This window comes from Varanus komodoensis, unplaced genomic scaffold (assembly GCF_004798865.1).
Source record: "Varanus komodoensis strain SLA01 unplaced genomic scaffold, ASM479886v1 scaffold58, whole genome shotgun sequence".
NCBI classification, from domain to species: Eukaryota; Metazoa; Chordata; class Lepidosauria; order Squamata; family Varanidae; genus Varanus; species Varanus komodoensis.
The window spans coordinates 3,134,934-3,153,885 of NW_025336197.1; the positions used below are offsets into that span (position 1 = coordinate 3,134,934).

The window sequence follows — 18,952 nt, forward strand, 5'->3', positions numbered from 1 at the left end:
GATTGTCATAGCCTTAGAAATCCATTCCATTCTCATGTCTAGAGAATACACATTTTAAATCAAAGATTTCCTAACTATCACACAAGGAATCTCAACCAATTTTAATCTCAATCCAATTTGATTACATAATGAAAACACATTCTTTCAATTCTGCGTATCTCCCATTGCCATTAATATAATTAGATACTGACTAACAAGTAGGGCAGAGAACAAAACAGAAGAAAGTTACCCGCAGTTGCAACCTTATTCCAACCTGGCTTTTTTCAATAGTACATAAGGTTGCAGAAGTGCCTCAGGAAATTGTCTGCATTAGCTAAGAACAAGTTACAAGGATGTCATCAGATAACATTTAGCATTTTAAAAACTATGTCTAAAGGCATGCTTGTCACACAGGTGTTTATACTTTTCAGCAACAATATTTTTGTTGAATATCTATTTTAAGGGTGACCTCTGGTTTTCCCTGGTCCATCCCTGTTTGTAATTAACATTTGTGTGCAGGGATAGAGGGGTGACTTTAAAGTGCAGGTGCTCATCATGACACTTCCCACAGCCACATCCCCAAGGTAAGACAAAAATTCAGACCAATCTGCTGGTCCATATCAACAATCCAAGTCTATCAGTTTTCAACTCCACTGTGAGCAGGTCTTTTGTAAAGTTAATAGGTCTTTATTGCCCAATAAAGACAGCCTCACCAAAATACTTTGCGTCATAACAGGGGTAGTTCACAGGAATGAGAAAAATCAGTTCCCTGCCACTTACTGGGAGGATTTCAGTTAAGGGCAGAGGGAACAGAGAATTCAAAGGGGAGTAACAGATGACATGTATCATCAACATCTGCTGGCACGGTGTCCCTGCAGCTCCACTACACCATTGTTTGCATGCATCATAAAATTGAAGAAGAAAATAAGTCGTGTGTGTGTGTGTGTGTGTGTGTGTGTGTGTGTAAAGGGTAGGATGCATTTGTCTTTGAAGAATGAGTAACTTTCTCTCCACAATAGCTAGATTGAATAGATTGATCAGACCAGAATCTGAGATCTATAGCAGATCCCCACTAATGGTGTAACTGAGATAGGGAAGAGGTGTACACTTACAATCCTTATACCTGGGAAAGATATAATGGCAAAACAACATGATGACTGCTTTATGCTTAGAATGGCACAGCCTGTGGCGTTACTGTGCTACTGCATTGAGCAAACGGAGGCTGGAATAATGTGAGGGTAGGGCAGAATGCACTAGTACACAGAACCAAGAGTGTTCTGTGTAGAAACAGCACCACAAAAGTTAGGCATTGAAACACCTGGAGCTTCCTTATACAGAGCCAGGCCATTGGTCCATTTAGCCTAGTATTGTTAGCAGCAACTTCCCAGACAAGATTCTTTCTTAGTCCTAACTAAAAAACAAAACAAAACAAACCCAGGGATTAAATCTGGGACCTTCTGCATTCAAGGCACATGCTGCACCACTGAGCTGTGGCCCCTGTCCCCATGGTAGAGTCAAGATCTGATATGAATCACAGGTTAAGGGATCTTGGATCACCAAGGAGACTTCTATGTTGGCCTAAACCTGTACATCTATGTGACTAAATGGGCTTGCTCTGTAAGTGCAGGAACAAAAGTTACTAAGCCATCTCAGTTGATTACCACATGGGAATTATTGAAGCACACCAGCCAACATTTTGACTATGAAAGCGGCAGTAGTTGCATACCTAGTTTGCCATGTTGTATAGACCCACTCTGATGGGTTGTTTGAGGGGATACACGCAGTTTGCAGTTGCAATGTCATGCAAACTGAGGCAATGAATGGACATTTAAAGCTACACACACCTTTAGGATTGGATCTGAATATAACTGCTACCAAGCCACTTCTCAAAATATATATCTTTGACAAGCCAAATAACAGACTGTCCATGCTATCATACTATGGTATGTTTAAAAATGGAAAAAGAGCAAAACCTGCTTATCCACCATACTTAAACTCACATATTTGACTTAACATTTTATACAATTTATTTTCAATACTTCTTCGTATATTTCCTACGTTTAGATAGAAGACAAGAAGCTGGATATAAGACAGAAAGGTTTTATTTTCAAAAGATTTGTTTCTATTTAAGTGCTTTTAGCCATGAGGTTCACTGTATTGTCATACTGTAATACTTAAGACACGGATGCTGTAAGAAATAACCAGGAAATGCTCTGTATTTGAAAAATGCCATCTTTTGCTTCTACAAACGTGCTGCAATTTTCTGTGTTTTAAAAGGTGAACACATGGATATTCTAGTGGGTGGGGCTTTTATTTTGAGAATTTATTCTATTTCTTTATTTGTACAAAGCAAAAGTTATTAAAAGTACAACATAATTAAGTATTTAATTTTCACAGCAAAACAGTTTATATACTGGATATTATGGCAGTCCATATAACAATGGACTATTCACCTTTGTTGTTCTTAGTCTCGAAGTCGTGTCCGACCTATTGGGACCCCATGGACAACATTCCTCCAGGACTTCCTGCCCTCCGTCCCCCGGAGTCCACTTAAGCTCACACCAACTGCTTCAATGACTCCATCTAGCCACCTTATCCTCTGCCATCCCCTTCTTCTTTGCCATCTATTGTTCCCAGCATTTATCCACCTTTAGATATACAGATATATGCACAATAAAGTAGGTGAGATGCTAATGAACATGTTCTAAAGGAAAACAAAACTGCAGACTAACAAACTGCTTCCAGACCAAAACACTAGCAGCTACTGAACCTTTGCACAAAATTCCATGTCTGCAAGAATGAATACATGGATTGCTTGCATAAACAGAATTGCTTGCATGTTTAGATGCAGCCACCTACATCCGAATTCACTCCAATGAATGGAAAAACCTTTGCAAGATATAGCATCCAATGGCTGCAAATCTTGCCATGTAGAGATGGATCTCTAAATGGCTCATAATAGCGCTCCTTCTTCCCCAACTTCCTCAGTCTGGGCATATCAACACTTTCAGGTAGCCCAATAGGCCATCAGGGGAAATACCCTCTTTCCAAATTCAGTTATGCGTTCACAGACTTCTCATTTCCTTTTTTAAAAAATTATTATTTTTGTCTTCCCATTTCCCTTAACGATTGATGGTGCTATCCTTTTGTATTCTGCCCATCTGGTGGAAAGGAGAGAGAGGGGATTCTTTTAAGCTCTGCAGATCTGTCTGTGCACATGCACAGATAAACAAGTGCAGCATGTTCTTTAGAGCCTGCATTCACATGGGAGCACTGAGCAAATATTCTTTTTAAGAATAACGTTAAATTTTCATTTAGTGCTAATTACTGCCACTGATTCATTAGGAGACAATGAGCTACAGATTCAAATTAATATGGCATAACTGAAACATATATGGAGGCAGTTATATGCCTGGTTTCCTTAAATTTGGAGACACAATCACATCATCTGTGGCAGGGACCATTTGCTCTATCAGAGATGTCTGTGGACCTATTTCATACCTGTGTGGAGCAAAAAAAAAGTGGGGGGACTATTTTATAAATATATTCAAGTTTTATAAAGGAAGAAGTAAAGGAAGCTTTGGGGGAAATTATAAATATAATTAATAACTCAATACAAATGATAGCTAAGTTGACCATATGCACACCCACACACACAAACTTTCATGAAAAATAAAAAAGCTTATTTTCCCTGCTATATTCCAACGGATGTATTTTCAAATGTATTTCTTAAGCAACCTTTTCAAGACTTCGGGTCTTACCATTTAGAGTCCACAACCCTCACAGTTAAGACTATTTAATTTCACTGAGGTTAATAGGACATACTGTACGTGCCTATGAGTAGCTTCAGAAGGAGGTCACCATGCGGCCAGCTGTCAGATACAACTTATGTCCCTTCCAGAACTCAGCAAAGATGAAACAAGTAGTCACAGGTTTTAACAAGGCAATGAAAGCCTCTGATAGCTGAAATGCCTCCGGAGTCAATGATTATTACCACAGAATTTCAGCCCCATCTATGAAAGAACACACGTACTGATTCCTAGGAAACAAATACTTTCTATCCCCAGCATAAACTGCCTGACAAACAGCATACAGAAATGGATCCAAACTTCCCATTTTCTTACCATACAGAAATGGATCTAAACTTCCCATTTCCATGCCATTAACCATTCTTGTGAGGATCAAATGACTGTCTCTACTCTCTAGGTTTTCATCTCTGTTTGAGAAGACAGAGCCAATGTAATATTAGGAATACAGCTCCGTTGTCTAACATGGCTTCTGGACAGGGCCTTCGTCCTGTGAACATGCAATGTTAAGCTTGATGAGGTTTTCCAAATTCACCATCAAAGTTTGGTTCACCACAGTGACATTCCCAAACAAAGGTGTCTTTTACTCCATCAGGAAACATGCACATTTTTAAAGTGCACACAAAAAATACATACTTCCCCCCATGGGCTTAAGTGTGAAAATGTACTTTATGGAAGAAAAGTGCACTTGAGCATCTGAGCACTTCTGAATGAAAATTGCCTGAGAATTGCATAGCTGCTCACATTCAGGACTTGTTTGTATGATTTGCAAACAGAAATTAAATTTTCATAGACGCCTAGTCCAGACATTGTCGGCTTCTATTTGTGATTCTCCTGTCTTTTCCAACAGCTTTCTTCATTTTTTTCTCACCAGAAAAAAAATCTGTTTAGGAGGAAATGATGCAAAAGTACAGTGCTTTTCACCTGTTAGTTACAGGTGTACTCTTTATAGAACCACTCTCTAACATTTTTCTTTTTTGGCTAAACAGAAGAAGCCTAAAGTAAACATAACCTAATACAATTGACAAAGTTATTTTGAGCATGAAGAACAATGAGTATGTAAAATGTGTTAATTACTCCTAAAATACGAACTGTAATCAGAACAGGGTAAATAGTTAAGTGGGCTCAAAGTATTAGAAAAACATATGGAAAACCTCTTAAGAGGCATATTTTTTCATTAGTTAGAGAAAATCCATATATGGCAATGATGTGTTATGCAATGTCAATCTAAATAAATAAAATAAGCAAGAATTACTCGAGTATGGATAAAATTTTTTACTGAATTATTTTTGATACTGTCCAGTAGTCAAAGCTCTTTGGCCAGTTTATAACAACAAAGAAGACAGCTTTGTTTAAATAAATGAGAAGAGTTTGTTTCTTGGTGACTTGGATTTTTTTTAAAATAAAGTATACATAAGCTAGTATGAAAAGTATATTTTGTTTAAGCAATTTAAATCAAGGATGTCTAAATTTATGTATATATTACTTTTATTGTAGGGTAGAAAAACAAGTTTCAGGATGTTTGTACTGGCAGAAGAACTTAAGTGCAATCCAATGTGGGCCCATGACCCTCTGAACTTGGAGATTACAGACATCCTGCTGAGAATGGAAGGAGAATGGAGGTAAAGGTTGCCAGCCAGCCAGCCAATTTTGGCTAAGTCTTCTAGTCTTGCTGAAGCCAGACCCTGTATCTCAGTGGATCCTCCCTCCTCCCCTCCTCGCCCCCAGAATGCCTCCCTGTGCAGTGGCTCCGAGGCCAATCTTGTTGTGACTTCAGAACCACAGCCAGCGCGGTCCTTTCTGCACTGATTGTATGAGGGAGTGAAGGACGTCCAAACAGGGAGTCCCAGCTCTGACCTTGCATCATGTTTCCTGTGGCTGTCCAGAAAGTGTCCAGTGGCCACAGGATCATGCCCTCAAAAAAGATGGAAAAAACAGAAGGTGTTGGGTATGGAAAGGTATAAAATGATTTCTAATGAATTCAGAGTATCAGGTCAGAGAGCTACCTAAGATGTAAATGATAACAAGTTCATTCCAGTATCTAAACAAACCTCTTCATATGGTGCTTCCAAATGGGGAGCTAGCCATATCAGTCAAAAGACACTGCACAGTTATACCATCTTTCCCTTTCTAATGGATTTTCTGTGGTGCAAGAAAAAATGATGCAAGATGTGATGCAAAAATATTTCTTGTTTAAAAATAAATAAATATGAGGTGAAGCCTCTTCATTAAATGAGGCAGGGTGAATTCACATGAAAAGCACCATCCAGAGGTACCTTTCTACTGCTTTTCTTTTGAGATCTGAACAATGCCTTAAAAATAGATTCAAGGTTACCCCTAGTTATGTTTCCTACACTACTTTCTAGCAATGAGCAAAAACAAGGAGCAAGTAAGAATGCAGCTTACAAAGACATAACATATATTGCCAGCCCAGTTATCATTGATTGTACCTGTCATGCTAATTTTAGAGATCAGTATTACACACATGCATAATATTCAGCCTTTTTCAAGCCAACACCTATTAAACTGTCCGTACCTAATAAGCAACATATTCATGATATTGCTTTGATCAGCAAAACTTTAATACCAAAATACCTTAAGCCAATAAGTTCTGTAACAGTTGAGTAGAAAATTTACAATTCTTTTATAAAAGCTGTTCTCAGCTCTCCTCAAAATATGCTATTTCATAAATATTTGGGGTGAACATTAATATCAGCAAAATGTAATAGCATTCATCTTAAAAGAAAAGCCATTTCAGCTATACACTGAAGGGAACCAAACTAGATCACTACACGGTGATCAAAAAGGCAGCATGTACACACACACACACACACACACACACACACAGAGAATTTAAAAAATAAAGAGAAACTAGTAACACATATAAAACACACACATGCACGTGTGCACGCACACACTAAAACAAAAGAATAATGAAAGTTTTAGCTTGATAGGAATTTCCTTTTTCCTTGACATCATACCATTGACCAAACATTATAATTCTGTTATGTCATTGTTTCAACTTGTCACAGAATTAAAATATGAAAGGATGGTTTAAAAATGAAAGCACAGTCCAAAGCATGCAAGTCATTTCCTTCTTTTTCAATGGCAACTTGTACAATCACACATCAAGAGTCTTTGCTAGGTTTAAAAAAATCTTCTTTTGACAGCTAAATAAAAGCTACAAACTTCTTGCTTACATCTGATGAGCCCCAAATCTGTAGATGCACAAAGCAGGTGTCTTTTCCATAACAATTACCTTCTTAGAACTGCAAAGCTAAGGTAAATGACTAATTTACACATATTGGTTCCTCTGATATGCCTGCTTCCTCATGAACTAGCAAAATGTGATAAGAGCTTGTTTCCTTGGTTTCTTTCTTACTTTTTTAATGATATACTAAAATATGCAAGCATCTGAGGGCATGAAAGTAGGATGGCATCAGAGAGTGAGATCAGCCAAGGCAAATGTAATCAGGCTTATGGTTATAGGTACATTGAGGTCAGTAAAGCCAGCTCAATGTCAGTGGGCCCAATCCAACAATACTAAATTATTTTTACTTTACAGCCAAGAGAGGAAGGTGAAACAATGCAATGTAAGTAAAACAGGCTTGGGGAAAACTGCTTAAAGCAGTGGACTCCAGCAAGGAAAGGTGAGGAGATTCAACTTCCTTGCTCACCCCCTACCCCAGCAACTTATATAACAGACTTCTCTTCTCTTCTCTTCTCTTCTCTTCTCTTCTCTTCTCTTCTCTTCTCTTCTCCCTCACCCCATTTTACATGTGAACTTGTGACTGACCAGAGGCCCTCAAACTGACTAGGCTAACCACTTGCTCCTTAGTTGGGACTCAGGAACATCTTTTAAAAGTGAGCCTCTCTGGCTTTAATACATGAGGCATTTATTATGTGCTCGTGATCTCTCACCTACAGAAGTTTGCAGGTCCTTTACATGACAGCATCCTCCTCCCAAAATCCCAGGTGTACTTGCTCTGAACCCTTCAGATACCTGCCCTAAATGCAAGGATTTCCCCACTCCCTTCAATGTGGGATTTGCCTCATAAAAATATATCTCCTTGAAGTATGTAAGAAAACTAAACAAGGGACAAACTATACTTGATGCTTACAGTTATTTCTCTTCAAGGGTAGGGGGAAAATTCTTAGCAGAACTGTACCTCTTGGGATGGCTCAGCAGCAACCTTCCCACCTCCCTCTCACTGCATGGCTAGATGCATTCAGGAAAAAAAATCTAATTTGCACCTTGAGAGGGGATTTTCTAAAGTTTCCAGTTGCCTGGAGAGAGACTTGAGGAGGAAAGTTTGGGTGCGATAGTCATAGTTATGGAGGGTCCTGCATGCTGCAGTCTTGGGAATAGCTGCCTCCCCCCGCTCTCCCGCCTCCATGTACTTTAATTGAAGGAAAAGTGGAGACTTAACTTCAGGCTGCATATCAAACTATATCTAGTTTGTGCCTGACTGGAATTCTGAAGAAGCTGCAACGTGCACATTGGAAAGTGCTGAAACTTTGTAAGAAATACTTTGAGAACTCTTCCTGTGCCTAGTATTTCATTGCATTTGGAGGATGTTGGACATGATGACTCAAACATGTGCCAAATAACATTGTGCGTTACTCAGAGAGAAAGAGTTAGAGTTAGAGTTAGAGAGTTAGAGAGAGAGAGAGAGAGAGAGAGAGAGAGAGAGAGAGAAGGAAAACTCTTACAAAATAGATTAGTGTACCTGACATGCTGCTGGGAATCAACAAAAGGTAGTCATTCTTATTCCTCTTTTTCACCACTGTAACCTGTCAGGGATAAAAAAAAAGACAATAATTTGATGAATGTGTAATGACCATTAACAGACACACTCATACATCTGTGTACATACATATTACAATTAATATATCAAGATATAGAAATATCCTTATATCCTCTCACACACCGAGTATAAAATATTTATTAGAGATCTATATATATGCCCTTAAAGCTGACAAAGCAAGAATGGAGTTTCTTTGTAGGGTAGAGCTTTCTCACCTTCCTTTCCCCGGGAGCCCTCAGCACTTCTAAAAAGCTGATCCTGAGGGACAGGTGACTCTTGGAAATGGTATTAGCCATGTTCATAACGGACTAAAGATGGAAGGGGGGAAGTTCGGTGAAACTGTGGGCTCCTCTTTTTGTAAGGAGAAGTGCTTTTGGATCCAGGTTAGGAACAGATACACATTAGCATAAATGGGCACTCTTCCTAATCCAGAAGTGTTGCCATAAGCATGCAGAAACACGCTTCCATTTACATGTGCCTAGCTGGATGGAGATTTGTGTAAGTAGATGGGGCACATGCCATGATTTTTGTGCAATCTGTATCTCACTCCAGTCTATCAGCTGAGCTCCATAGTGCAGATAAGACCTTTGAATTCCAAGGACTGGCTTTTTTTTGGAACCAAAACAGGAATGAAGGCTGTACTGAATGCCTCTAGTTCCTGCTTCACCATGAGATACTGACTGGGTTAACATGATCATCACAGCCTTATTAACCCACAGGGTATTTGAAGGAAGCTCTTCCTTCAGCTAACCCTGGCCACCAGCATTCAGATGACACAAGAAATCCTGGCAAGTACGCCACCTTCAGTGATGGTTGATTACTCAGAATAGTTGCTGGTATGTGCCTCAACCCATCCAAGACATTGCCTTGCCCAGTAAAGCCCAAAAGATGTTTTCCGTGCTAGAGCCAATGCTCTTATGCTGGAATGCAGTTGTTGTTTCTGTTCCAGGGGTTATCTTGTCCATGTAGAATAGGGGTAGTGAACATATAGTCCTCAAAATGTTGGACAGCAATTCCCATCTGTCCTAGTCAACACAGCCAATGATAAGGGTTGATGGGAGTTTTAATCTAGCAACGTACGTAAGTCCACATGTTCCCTAACCCTGGGAACATGTGGACTTAATAAATAATTAAGTCCAATAAATAATAATAATAATTAATTAATAATTAATAATTAATAAACACTGGGAATAAAGTGTTACATGAATGTCAGCTGGAGTGATGGTTGTTGGGGTGTAGAGAAATAAAATAAATGTAAAGCATATTTTATAATTTCAACCAGTTTGTTGCATTATACATTATTACATTTTATTAAAGATCAAATATATGAACTTTGATAGTTTAAATAAATGCAACACCAGGGTGAATAATTCAAGTCTTTAGAATCAATAGATTCAAGCAGCATATGTCCTTATGAGTATTATCAAGCCCAACTAAAGATTTTTAGTTACTGAGTATACAATTAATCAATTTAATTTAAAAGATTGATTACATTTAGATAAATGTGCACATCACATATAGATGCCTTTTTGGGAATTCTGAAAGAAGGAAATACTATAGTTAACTTTATTTTTTTAAAAATTAAGAACTTGGAATACAGATAATAAATAATACAAATAATCAAACACCGCATATGGGGTAGAAGCCAGAAAAGCTTGCAAATTGCAAATCTGGTTGAGTATTTCCCCAATTGCCATCCATAGATGGGAGAAGATTAATATTGTTTCTCTTACATACTTGCAAACTGTGATTAAAAACCAGAGGAACAGTGAGCATGTGTGTATACATACAATATTTACTGCAACAGGGATATGAGTCATGATTAAATCTAGCATCCTGAATATTCTCAGAGCCTGTACTCTCACAGCAACAACAGAAAATAGCATGCAACTTTAATAAGTCAAGCCCTTATATTTGAAAGAAATTTCAACTGTACTGAAAAAGCAATTCAACATGAGAAATTAGTATCTTTCAAGATATATGTTGAAAGTTACTTATAAAGGTTCGGAAATAGTACTGAGAACATACAATTGCAGTTCATACATTTTCATAATCAACATGACATTAGCTTGTTTTCTGCCCAGCATTTCTTAAGTTTTAGAGCAATATAAAAAGTCACTTTCAGTGCATAATCAAATATGTATTTTACTCCCGACTTTTCTGCCTTCAGATTCTTAATGGCATGATAAAAACAACCCTGAAGCAATGGTTTAAAGCAAAACAAATGAAGACTACCACAAATACCAGCAAACTAATGCACCTCACATGGCAGGGGAACATATATTAGCATCAGAGTCTCTGCTCTAGCTTTTACTGAAATGCTACAAACACAATTATGTTACAGTTCTGCAGATAAAATAATACATAAGCAGTCCTCTGATGTTATCATATATACACTGTTAAAACTAGTTTGTATTCCAGGCTGTACATATTGACAATGTCAAAACTGTACGTCTGAACTTCTTATGGTTCTTTATCTTTAAACTGGACTTGCAATGGGAAGCACTTCAAAGAGAGAATGAAATCAGATAGAGGACTGGTCTTTGGCAGTTTTCAAGTTCAGGAGTATCCTAGGAAGACAATTACACATGGGAACCCTAATTATAGATTTTTTTCTAAATAACTTTCACTGATTTCTATCTTTTTCAATGTTAATCAGCAAATATGTTCAGACTTCGTAGAACTCTGTTACTACATATCCAAGTTTAGTAAAGGGGTGTAAAGAAGGGAAAGAGCAACATGTTAGAATTAGCATTCTGAGATGAGGCAACCGGATATCTTCTTGATGCTTTTAGCAACAATTCAATTAAGCTCCATCTTAATTAGGCAGCCTGGGAGTTGTAGTTCCCAGGTTGCATGATGACAGGATCAAGGCTTAGACTGCAATCCAAATGCACATTTACCCAGAAGTAAGTAGCGCTGACCTTCATAGGATTTACTTCTGAGCAGATATTACTAAACTGTTACACTTAAGTAATAATATAACAAATTGTATCATAGTAATGCTTTTTATACTTTAAAAAAGATCACTAAACTAAAAGTGACCTTATACTAAACTAAACTTATACTAAAAGTCTTTAACTAGGGCCCATCAGCAACAGAAGTTAATATTACAGATTAACAATGTGAAAATACAATTTGAAATCAGGGATTCAGAGGAAAAATTGGGTTATAGAAACATAGAATGAGTCAAACATAGAATGAGCCATCTAGTCTGACCCCCGGCTCTAGCCGGCTCCACTCATGACATGCCTACCATGTGCACGTCCAGCCTATCCTTAAACACCCTCACTGATGGGGCTTCAACCACCTCCCGTGGAAGCCCATTCCATGCCCTAGGGGTCCTAACTGTCAGGAAGTATTTCCTGGCATCCACCTTGAATCTTGGTTCTCTGAGCTTTACTCCATTGAAATGTGTCCTGCCCTCCACCGCAGGGAAAAAGGCCACTACCCACCTCTGCATGACACCCCCTCACGTACCTGTATGCCACTAACACATTCCCTCTGAGTCTCTTCTTCTCAAGGCTGAAAAGACCCAGCTTTCTCTGTCTCTCCTTATATGACTTACCCAGCAAACCATCTATCATCCTTGTGGCCCTTCGCTGCACTGATTCCAACTTTGCTATATCCCTCTTGAAATGAAGACCCCAGGCAACTGATTCCACTGATTCCAACTTTGCTATATCCCTCTTGTAATGAAGACCCCAGGTGACCGAGACAGATTGGGGATTCTGTTGGTGTACCGTGCACCCTTCTGCCCAACAGTCTCCCTATCTGAGCTGACGGAGACCGTCTCGGACCTGGTGTTGAGGACCCCCAGGATGTTGGTCCTGGGGAACTTCAATCTCCATGCCGAGTCTGGTCTGACCGGGGCGGCTCAGGACTTCATGGCCTCCATGACAGCCATGGGGCTGTCTCAACATGTCTCCGGCCCAACCCATGAACGTGGACACACTCTGGACCTGGTTTTCTCGACGGGGCAGGAAGAGGGTGGTCTGAGGGTGAGGAATTTATGTTTGACTCCCCTGTCATGTCAGATCACTTCCTGGTGAGGTTTGTGCTCAAGAGCGGCCTCTCCCTCTGCAAGGGTGCAGACCCGATTGTGTGGGTCTGCCCCCCAAGCCGGATGGATCCGGATGGATTCCTGAAGGCCCTGGGGGAGTTTCCGGCTGACAAGACTGGTGCTCCTGTCGAGGCTCTGGTCGAACTGTGGAATGGGGAGATGACTAGGGCTGTGGACACGATCACTCCTAAGCGTCCTCTCCCACTGGGCAGAGCCCGCTCTTCCCCTTGGTATACACCTGAATTGCGGGCAATGAAGCAGGTTGGGAGACGGCTAGAGCGTAGGTGGAGGAGATCACGGGATGAATCTGACCGAACACACTTGAGAGCCCACTATCGGGCCTATGCTGTGGCGGTGAGGGCGGCAAAAAAGAGATTTTTTTCCGCTTCCATTGCCTCCTCACAATGCCGTCCGGTGGAGCTTTTTCGAGTGGTGCATGGCCTGGTTAATCCAGGCCGGAAAGAAGACCTGGTTACACCCTCAAAGGCCCGCTGTGACGACTTTGCCAGGCATTTCAGGGAGAAAATCGCTCAGATTCGTCACGAGCTGGACACCACTAATGAATCAGAGGTTTCTGAGAAGACGCCATTGCTGCCGTCTGGTCCAGAATTATTGGATGAATTTCAGTTATTGCGGCCTGATGATGTGGACAAGGTGCTTGGACGAGTACGTCCCACCACTTGCCTATTGGACCCTTTCCCGTCTTGGTTAATAAATAATTCCAAGCACGGGACTGGGACCTGGATCTTGGAAGTGGTTAACGCTTCTCTGAGGGAGGGTCGGGTGCCTGCCCCTTTAAAGGAGGCGGTAGTCCGACCGGTCCTGAAGAAAGCGTCACTGGATCCAGAGATGGCCACTAACTATAGACCTGTGGCCAACATCCTGTTTCTGGGCAAAGTGTTAGAGCGGGTGGTGGCGGGACAACTCCAAGCACTCGTGGATGAAACTGATTATCTAGACCCATTTCAGTCCGGCTTCAGACCCGGGTACGGTACTGAATCTGCCTTGGTTGCCCTGTACGATGACCTGTGCAGGGAGAAGGACAGGGGAAGTGCGTCTGTGTTGGTTCTCCTGGACCTCTCAGTGGCTTTCGATACCATCGACCATGGTATCCTTCTGGATAGGCTAGCGGGATTGGGGGTCGGAGGCACTCCTTTGCAGTGGTTCCGCTCCTATCTCAACGGCCGATTCCAGAAGGTGGTGCTGGGGGACTATGGCTCTGCGTCATGGCAGCTACGCCATGGAGTACCGCAGGGATCCATTTTGTCACCTTTGCTGTTTAACATCTACATGAAACTGCTGGGAGAGGTCATCAGGAGGTGTGGGCTGCGGAATCATCAGTACGCTGATGATACCCAGCTCTACCTCTCGTTTTCCACCAATCCAGGTGAGGCAGTGGCTGTGCTGAACCGGTGCCTGGCCGAGTTAATGGGCTGGATGAGGGCCAATAAACTGAAGCTCAATCCAGACAAGACGGAGGTCCTGTTGGTTGGTGGATCGGGCTTCGGAGAGGGTGGATTTGACCTGACCCTGAATGGGGTTGCACTCCCTCTTAGGGACAAGGTCTGCAGCTTAGAAGTGCTCCTCGACCCGGAGCTTTCATTGGAAGCTCAGGTGACAGCGGTGGCGAGGAGCGCTTTCCTTCAGCTTCGGCTTATTAATCAGCTGCGCCCCTACCTGGAGTACGACTGCCTGGCGACGGGGACACACGCGCTGGTGACTTCCCGCCTTGACTTCTGTAACGCGCTTTACGTGGGGCTTCCCTTGAAGACGGTCCGGATACTTCAGTTGATTCAAAATATTGCTGCCAGGCTGCTGACGGGGACTGGGCATTATGTTCACATGGCTCCAGTCCTCCGTCAGCTTCACTGGCTTCCCATTGAAGTCCAGACCCAATTCAAGGTGTTGGTGATGACCTATAAAGCCCTAAACCGCTTGGGTCCTGGTTACCTGAAGGAGCGCTTACATCCATATATGCCCGGCCGCCCCTTGAGATCTGTGGGAGAGGCCCTTCTCCGGGAACCCTCTGTGAAAGAAATTAGGAGGGTAGGTACTCGGAGGAGGGCTTTCTCTGCAGTGGCGCCCAATCTATGGAATGCGCTCCCCAGAGAGGTCCGCCTGGCGCCGTCGTTATTTGTTTTTCGGCGCCAGGCAAAGACCTTTTTATTTAAACGTCATTTTAATTGTTAACAATATTTGCTTATTTATCTGGCCAGGGCGACTTCTTTTATATTGTTATTTATTTTATATTGTTGGTTTTATATTGTTATTTTTGTATTATATTGTATTGTATTCTGTGCTGTGAGCCGCCCCGAGGCTTCGGCAAGGGGCGGCATAGAAATGTTTTAATAAATAAATAAATAAATAAACTGAACACAATATTCCAGTTGTGGGCATACCAGAGTCATATAAAGTGGCAGTAATACCTCTCTCTATCTATAAGCCACACTTCTTGCTATGCAACCAAGAGTGGCATTTGTCCTCTTGACAGCTGTGTCACACTACTGACTCATATTTAGCCTGCAGTCAGCCAACACCCCAAGATCCTTCTCACAAGTGCTGCTCTCCAGCCACTTGTCCCCTAAACTGTACTTATGACACCCGTTCCTATGTACCAAATGCAAGAACTTGCACTTATCCACATTGAACGCCATCCTGTTGTCCCTGGCCCTCTTCCATAGTTTGTCCAGATCCTTTTGGATCTGGAGTACCTGCTCCTCAGTTGTAGCCACTGCTCCTATTTTAGTATCATTTGCATATTTGATCAGCAGACTAGTCACCCCCTCCTCCAGGTCATTGATGAAAAGATTGAACAGGATGGGTCCCAGGACATAGGATCCCACTCATCACCGACTGCCACCCTGATGATTCCCCACTAATGGTTACCCTCTGCTTTTGGTCAGTCAACCATGCTCTAATCCATCAGACAGTGCATTGGTCTATCTCAAAACTCCTCAGTTTCTCCACCAGGATATCATGGGGCACTTTGTCAAAGGCTTGCTGAATCCAGGTAAACCACATCCACTGCATCCCCTCCGTCTAGCCACCTCAAAACCTTGTCATAGAATTCCACAAGATTTGTCTGGCAGGACCTGTTTTTATGGAAGCCAAGTTGCATGGCTGCCAACCTCCCTTCCCTCTCTAGGGTTACTAGGTCTCTCTTGATTATGAGCCTTTCCATTGTCTTTCCCAGAATGGACATAAGGTTAACCAGCCTGAAATTCCTCATGTCCACATTACTACCCTTTTTGAAAATTGGGACCACTGATGCCACCCTCCAGTCCTCTGGAATTTCACCAGTTCTCCACAAGGCCTCAATAATGGAGGCCAGGGGATGTGAGAGTACTCCTGCAACTCCCTACCCTTAGGTGTAACCTGTTAGGGCCTGGTCCCTTTGCAATATTCAGTTCCCTGAGGAGCTCAACTTCTAGAGGGATGACTCTAATCGGTATCCCTAAAGCCCTGGCCTCATCCAATCCCCCATGAGGATCTCCCCTTTGGAGAGAACACAGAGACAAAATAGTCATTTAGCATCTGTGCCTGTTCTCTCACATCAGTCAATGAATCCCCTTCCTCCTTAAGTGGTCCCACCACCTGTCTCCCCTTCCTCTTGCTATTTACAAGTTGATAGCTGATAATCAGTCTTAGCCTTGCAAATAATCCTTCTACAATGAGCCTCCTCCTCCAGGTATAGCCTTTTGTCTGACTGCACCAGTGCCCGTTTCCTATAGAGCAGGGGTCTCAAACTCAACTTACCTGGGGGCAGTCTGGGTGAGGCTGGGCCTCATCAAGTATTCCAGCACCACGGTGGTGGTGGGCCGCTCATCCCGCGTCGCTCCCGGAGGCTGGCCTGGGCGCCACCGGTGCTTTGGAGGCCGCAGGGCCCCTCCCCCGTGCCCCGCCCGGTCCGGCAATTGGCCCGCGGGCCGCGAGTTTGAGATCCCTACTATAGAGGTTCCTCTTATGCCTAATGCCTCTTACCACTTCTCTTCTCATCTGCAACGGCACTCTGCTTCACCTCCCTGCCTTGCTAACTAGCAGTGTCATCAAGGCTTGTGCCTGCAAAACCTCCCCTTTTAGCACCATCCACCCCTCTTCAGCTCCCTTTCCTTCAAGTACCCTCTGCCAGGAGACTTTCCCCAGACTGGCCTTCAATTAACCAAAGTTGGACCTCATGAAGTCCCCGGTTTTGCAGCTTGTCAGGGGAAAAAACTGGGTTTTGTTGCTTTTAACATATTGCTAGGAGTAGCAACATGTTAAATTGCATTTTGAGAACCTATTTCTTTCTCTCCCTTCATAAAACAGGGCTTGCTCATTTTAGCAATTGTGTCTGAGACTAGTGTCTGAAGGTTTGGGTACTTGCTTTACTGTGTCATGTCTTAAATAAAGACCTTACTGTATTAAAAAGTTTTCTGTATAGTCTGGAGATATTAAGTGCTGCTCTTTTTACTTTTTTACTCTTTTATTATTACTAATTTCCTATATCCTGCTTGCCATCTTAAGAGATGTCCTTCAGTGTACCTTTGAATTGAGATGGATGCTATTGTTATACTTCAATCATTTTTGAGTACATCCATGTACACCAGTTGGGTTTGTTTTAAAGCACAAAACCATCCTAATATAATACACTGTCATGGAAAAGCCAACAAGGCCACCCTCTTTCCTGTGAAGAATTCCTCAGTGTCGTTTGTAAGACATAATATCTACTCTCTTCCTCCATGAACATCCCACAGTGTTCATTTGGGACATCCTGTTCATAAGTAGTTTGCATAACTACAAACAGTACATACAGAAACTAGAGCTCTATTCAAAACAGGGCCCTAAGTTGAAAAAAGCATTGAAAACAATGCACAGAGCAACTAAGCAAGAGTTTTCCTTTGCTGTTTCTTTCTTAGTCAGAGAATCAGGATGTGTGATGGTGGATAATTATACAGCATATCTGTTTTTCCAAAGGAAAGAAATATACAAGCTGGTTGAAGTGAATAGTTCCATTTAAAAATGCAGTTAGGAGTCTCAAGAAGAGTTTTCACCAAAATAATTAAAAAAAACCTTTTTAATTTTTCATCATTCAGAAATAAATAAATGAAAGGGAAACACAGTTATACAAAATCTGTATTTGTTTCTATTTGTTTTTGCCCCTTTTTTGGAACAGTTCAATATTTGTTAGACTGAAAACTAGGAAAAAGATTATTTAACTGGAATATACTTAGCCATGAAAAATACAGATTATCAATTTGAGGCTGCATAGGTTGAACTAGGGTACATTATATGTCTCCGGTGGTAGTCTTTATCTTGAATCTGTGTGCCAGGTGCCGCATAGAAGTGCCAAGCAAGACTTGCCAATCACAGGCCTTGACAAGATTGGTCTTTGGAAGGCATTATTGTTAGGGTGACATCTAGGTTACAGAAATGGGTCTTGTTATTCTAAAGATGAGCCCTACGTCTGAAAAGGCTGGCAACTGCTGCTCTAGAAGATAAGTGAAGACAGCCGTAACAGCTTAGTTTGTATTGGGTCCTTACACAGACTGGTGACACCAGAGTTTACGACTTTTATTGCTCTTTCTTTTGAAATTCAGAGCATGGATTGACAGAGAATATTTTATGATTATGTATGAATTTATGACCTGTTCTTCTACAAAGGGTAAATAGCTGGAAGTTCGCCCTTGCAAGTGGTGGTGGTAACTTCTTCAAAATGCTGCCTGCAAACTGCCACATATTCTAACTAGATTTATTGCTAGCATTTGAATCCACTGCAAAGTTGAATCCAAAAGCACAAGAAGCTCTTCAGAGACACATGATTTGGCTTGATCCTCATCTGGGGACCAAACCACATAAAATGTGGGAATAATTTGTTTGACAGCACCCTCACTTGCAAGAGAGCATACCACTTACGTGGGTTCCCAGGCATATGTCGACTTTATATAGCATCAGAACAACAGATGAACATGAACAACCCATGAACTTTTGGGTTGTCTGCTGTATGGGGCTGACACGGCAAACAGTTCTTAGCAACTTTAACAGTGCATATCTCAGATCTACCCTGTCAGCTTTGAATGAGAAGCAGCTGCTATGCTGCATAAAACTCCTTCTAATGCATAAAGGGGAAGCAGGAAATCATGAGTTCATTTGCTGTAGGTCCCTGAGTTTCCCAGCTTTTTCACATATAAGGCTCAAAGGGGTCCAGTTCTGAATGCAAATGTCAAATGCCCCTCTTCTATTTTCTTTTCTGGGTGAACAATGATATTAAAATATACTTAACAGGATTGAGGCACTTCTGAAGGTTATATACAGGGTGG

At 41.7% G+C, this 18,952-nt stretch overlaps 1 protein-coding gene across 2 annotated transcripts in view; it reads right to left on the reverse strand.

Moving 5' to 3' along the window:
- THRB (thyroid hormone receptor beta) overlaps positions 1-18,952 on the reverse strand; it is a 157,886-nt gene that overhangs the window by 43,489 nt on the left and 95,445 nt on the right. Inside the window, exon 4 of one of the 2 annotated variants that reach the window (XM_044449431.1) lies at positions 8,516-8,579. In XM_044449431.1, coding sequence (XP_044305366.1) covers positions 8,516-8,522 — 7 coding nt within the window. In that variant the 5' untranslated portion in view covers positions 8,523-8,579. Of the gene's footprint in view, positions 1-8,515; positions 8,712-18,952 lie in introns of those variants that run through there. The other variant, XM_044449432.1, reaches the window with a different exon arrangement.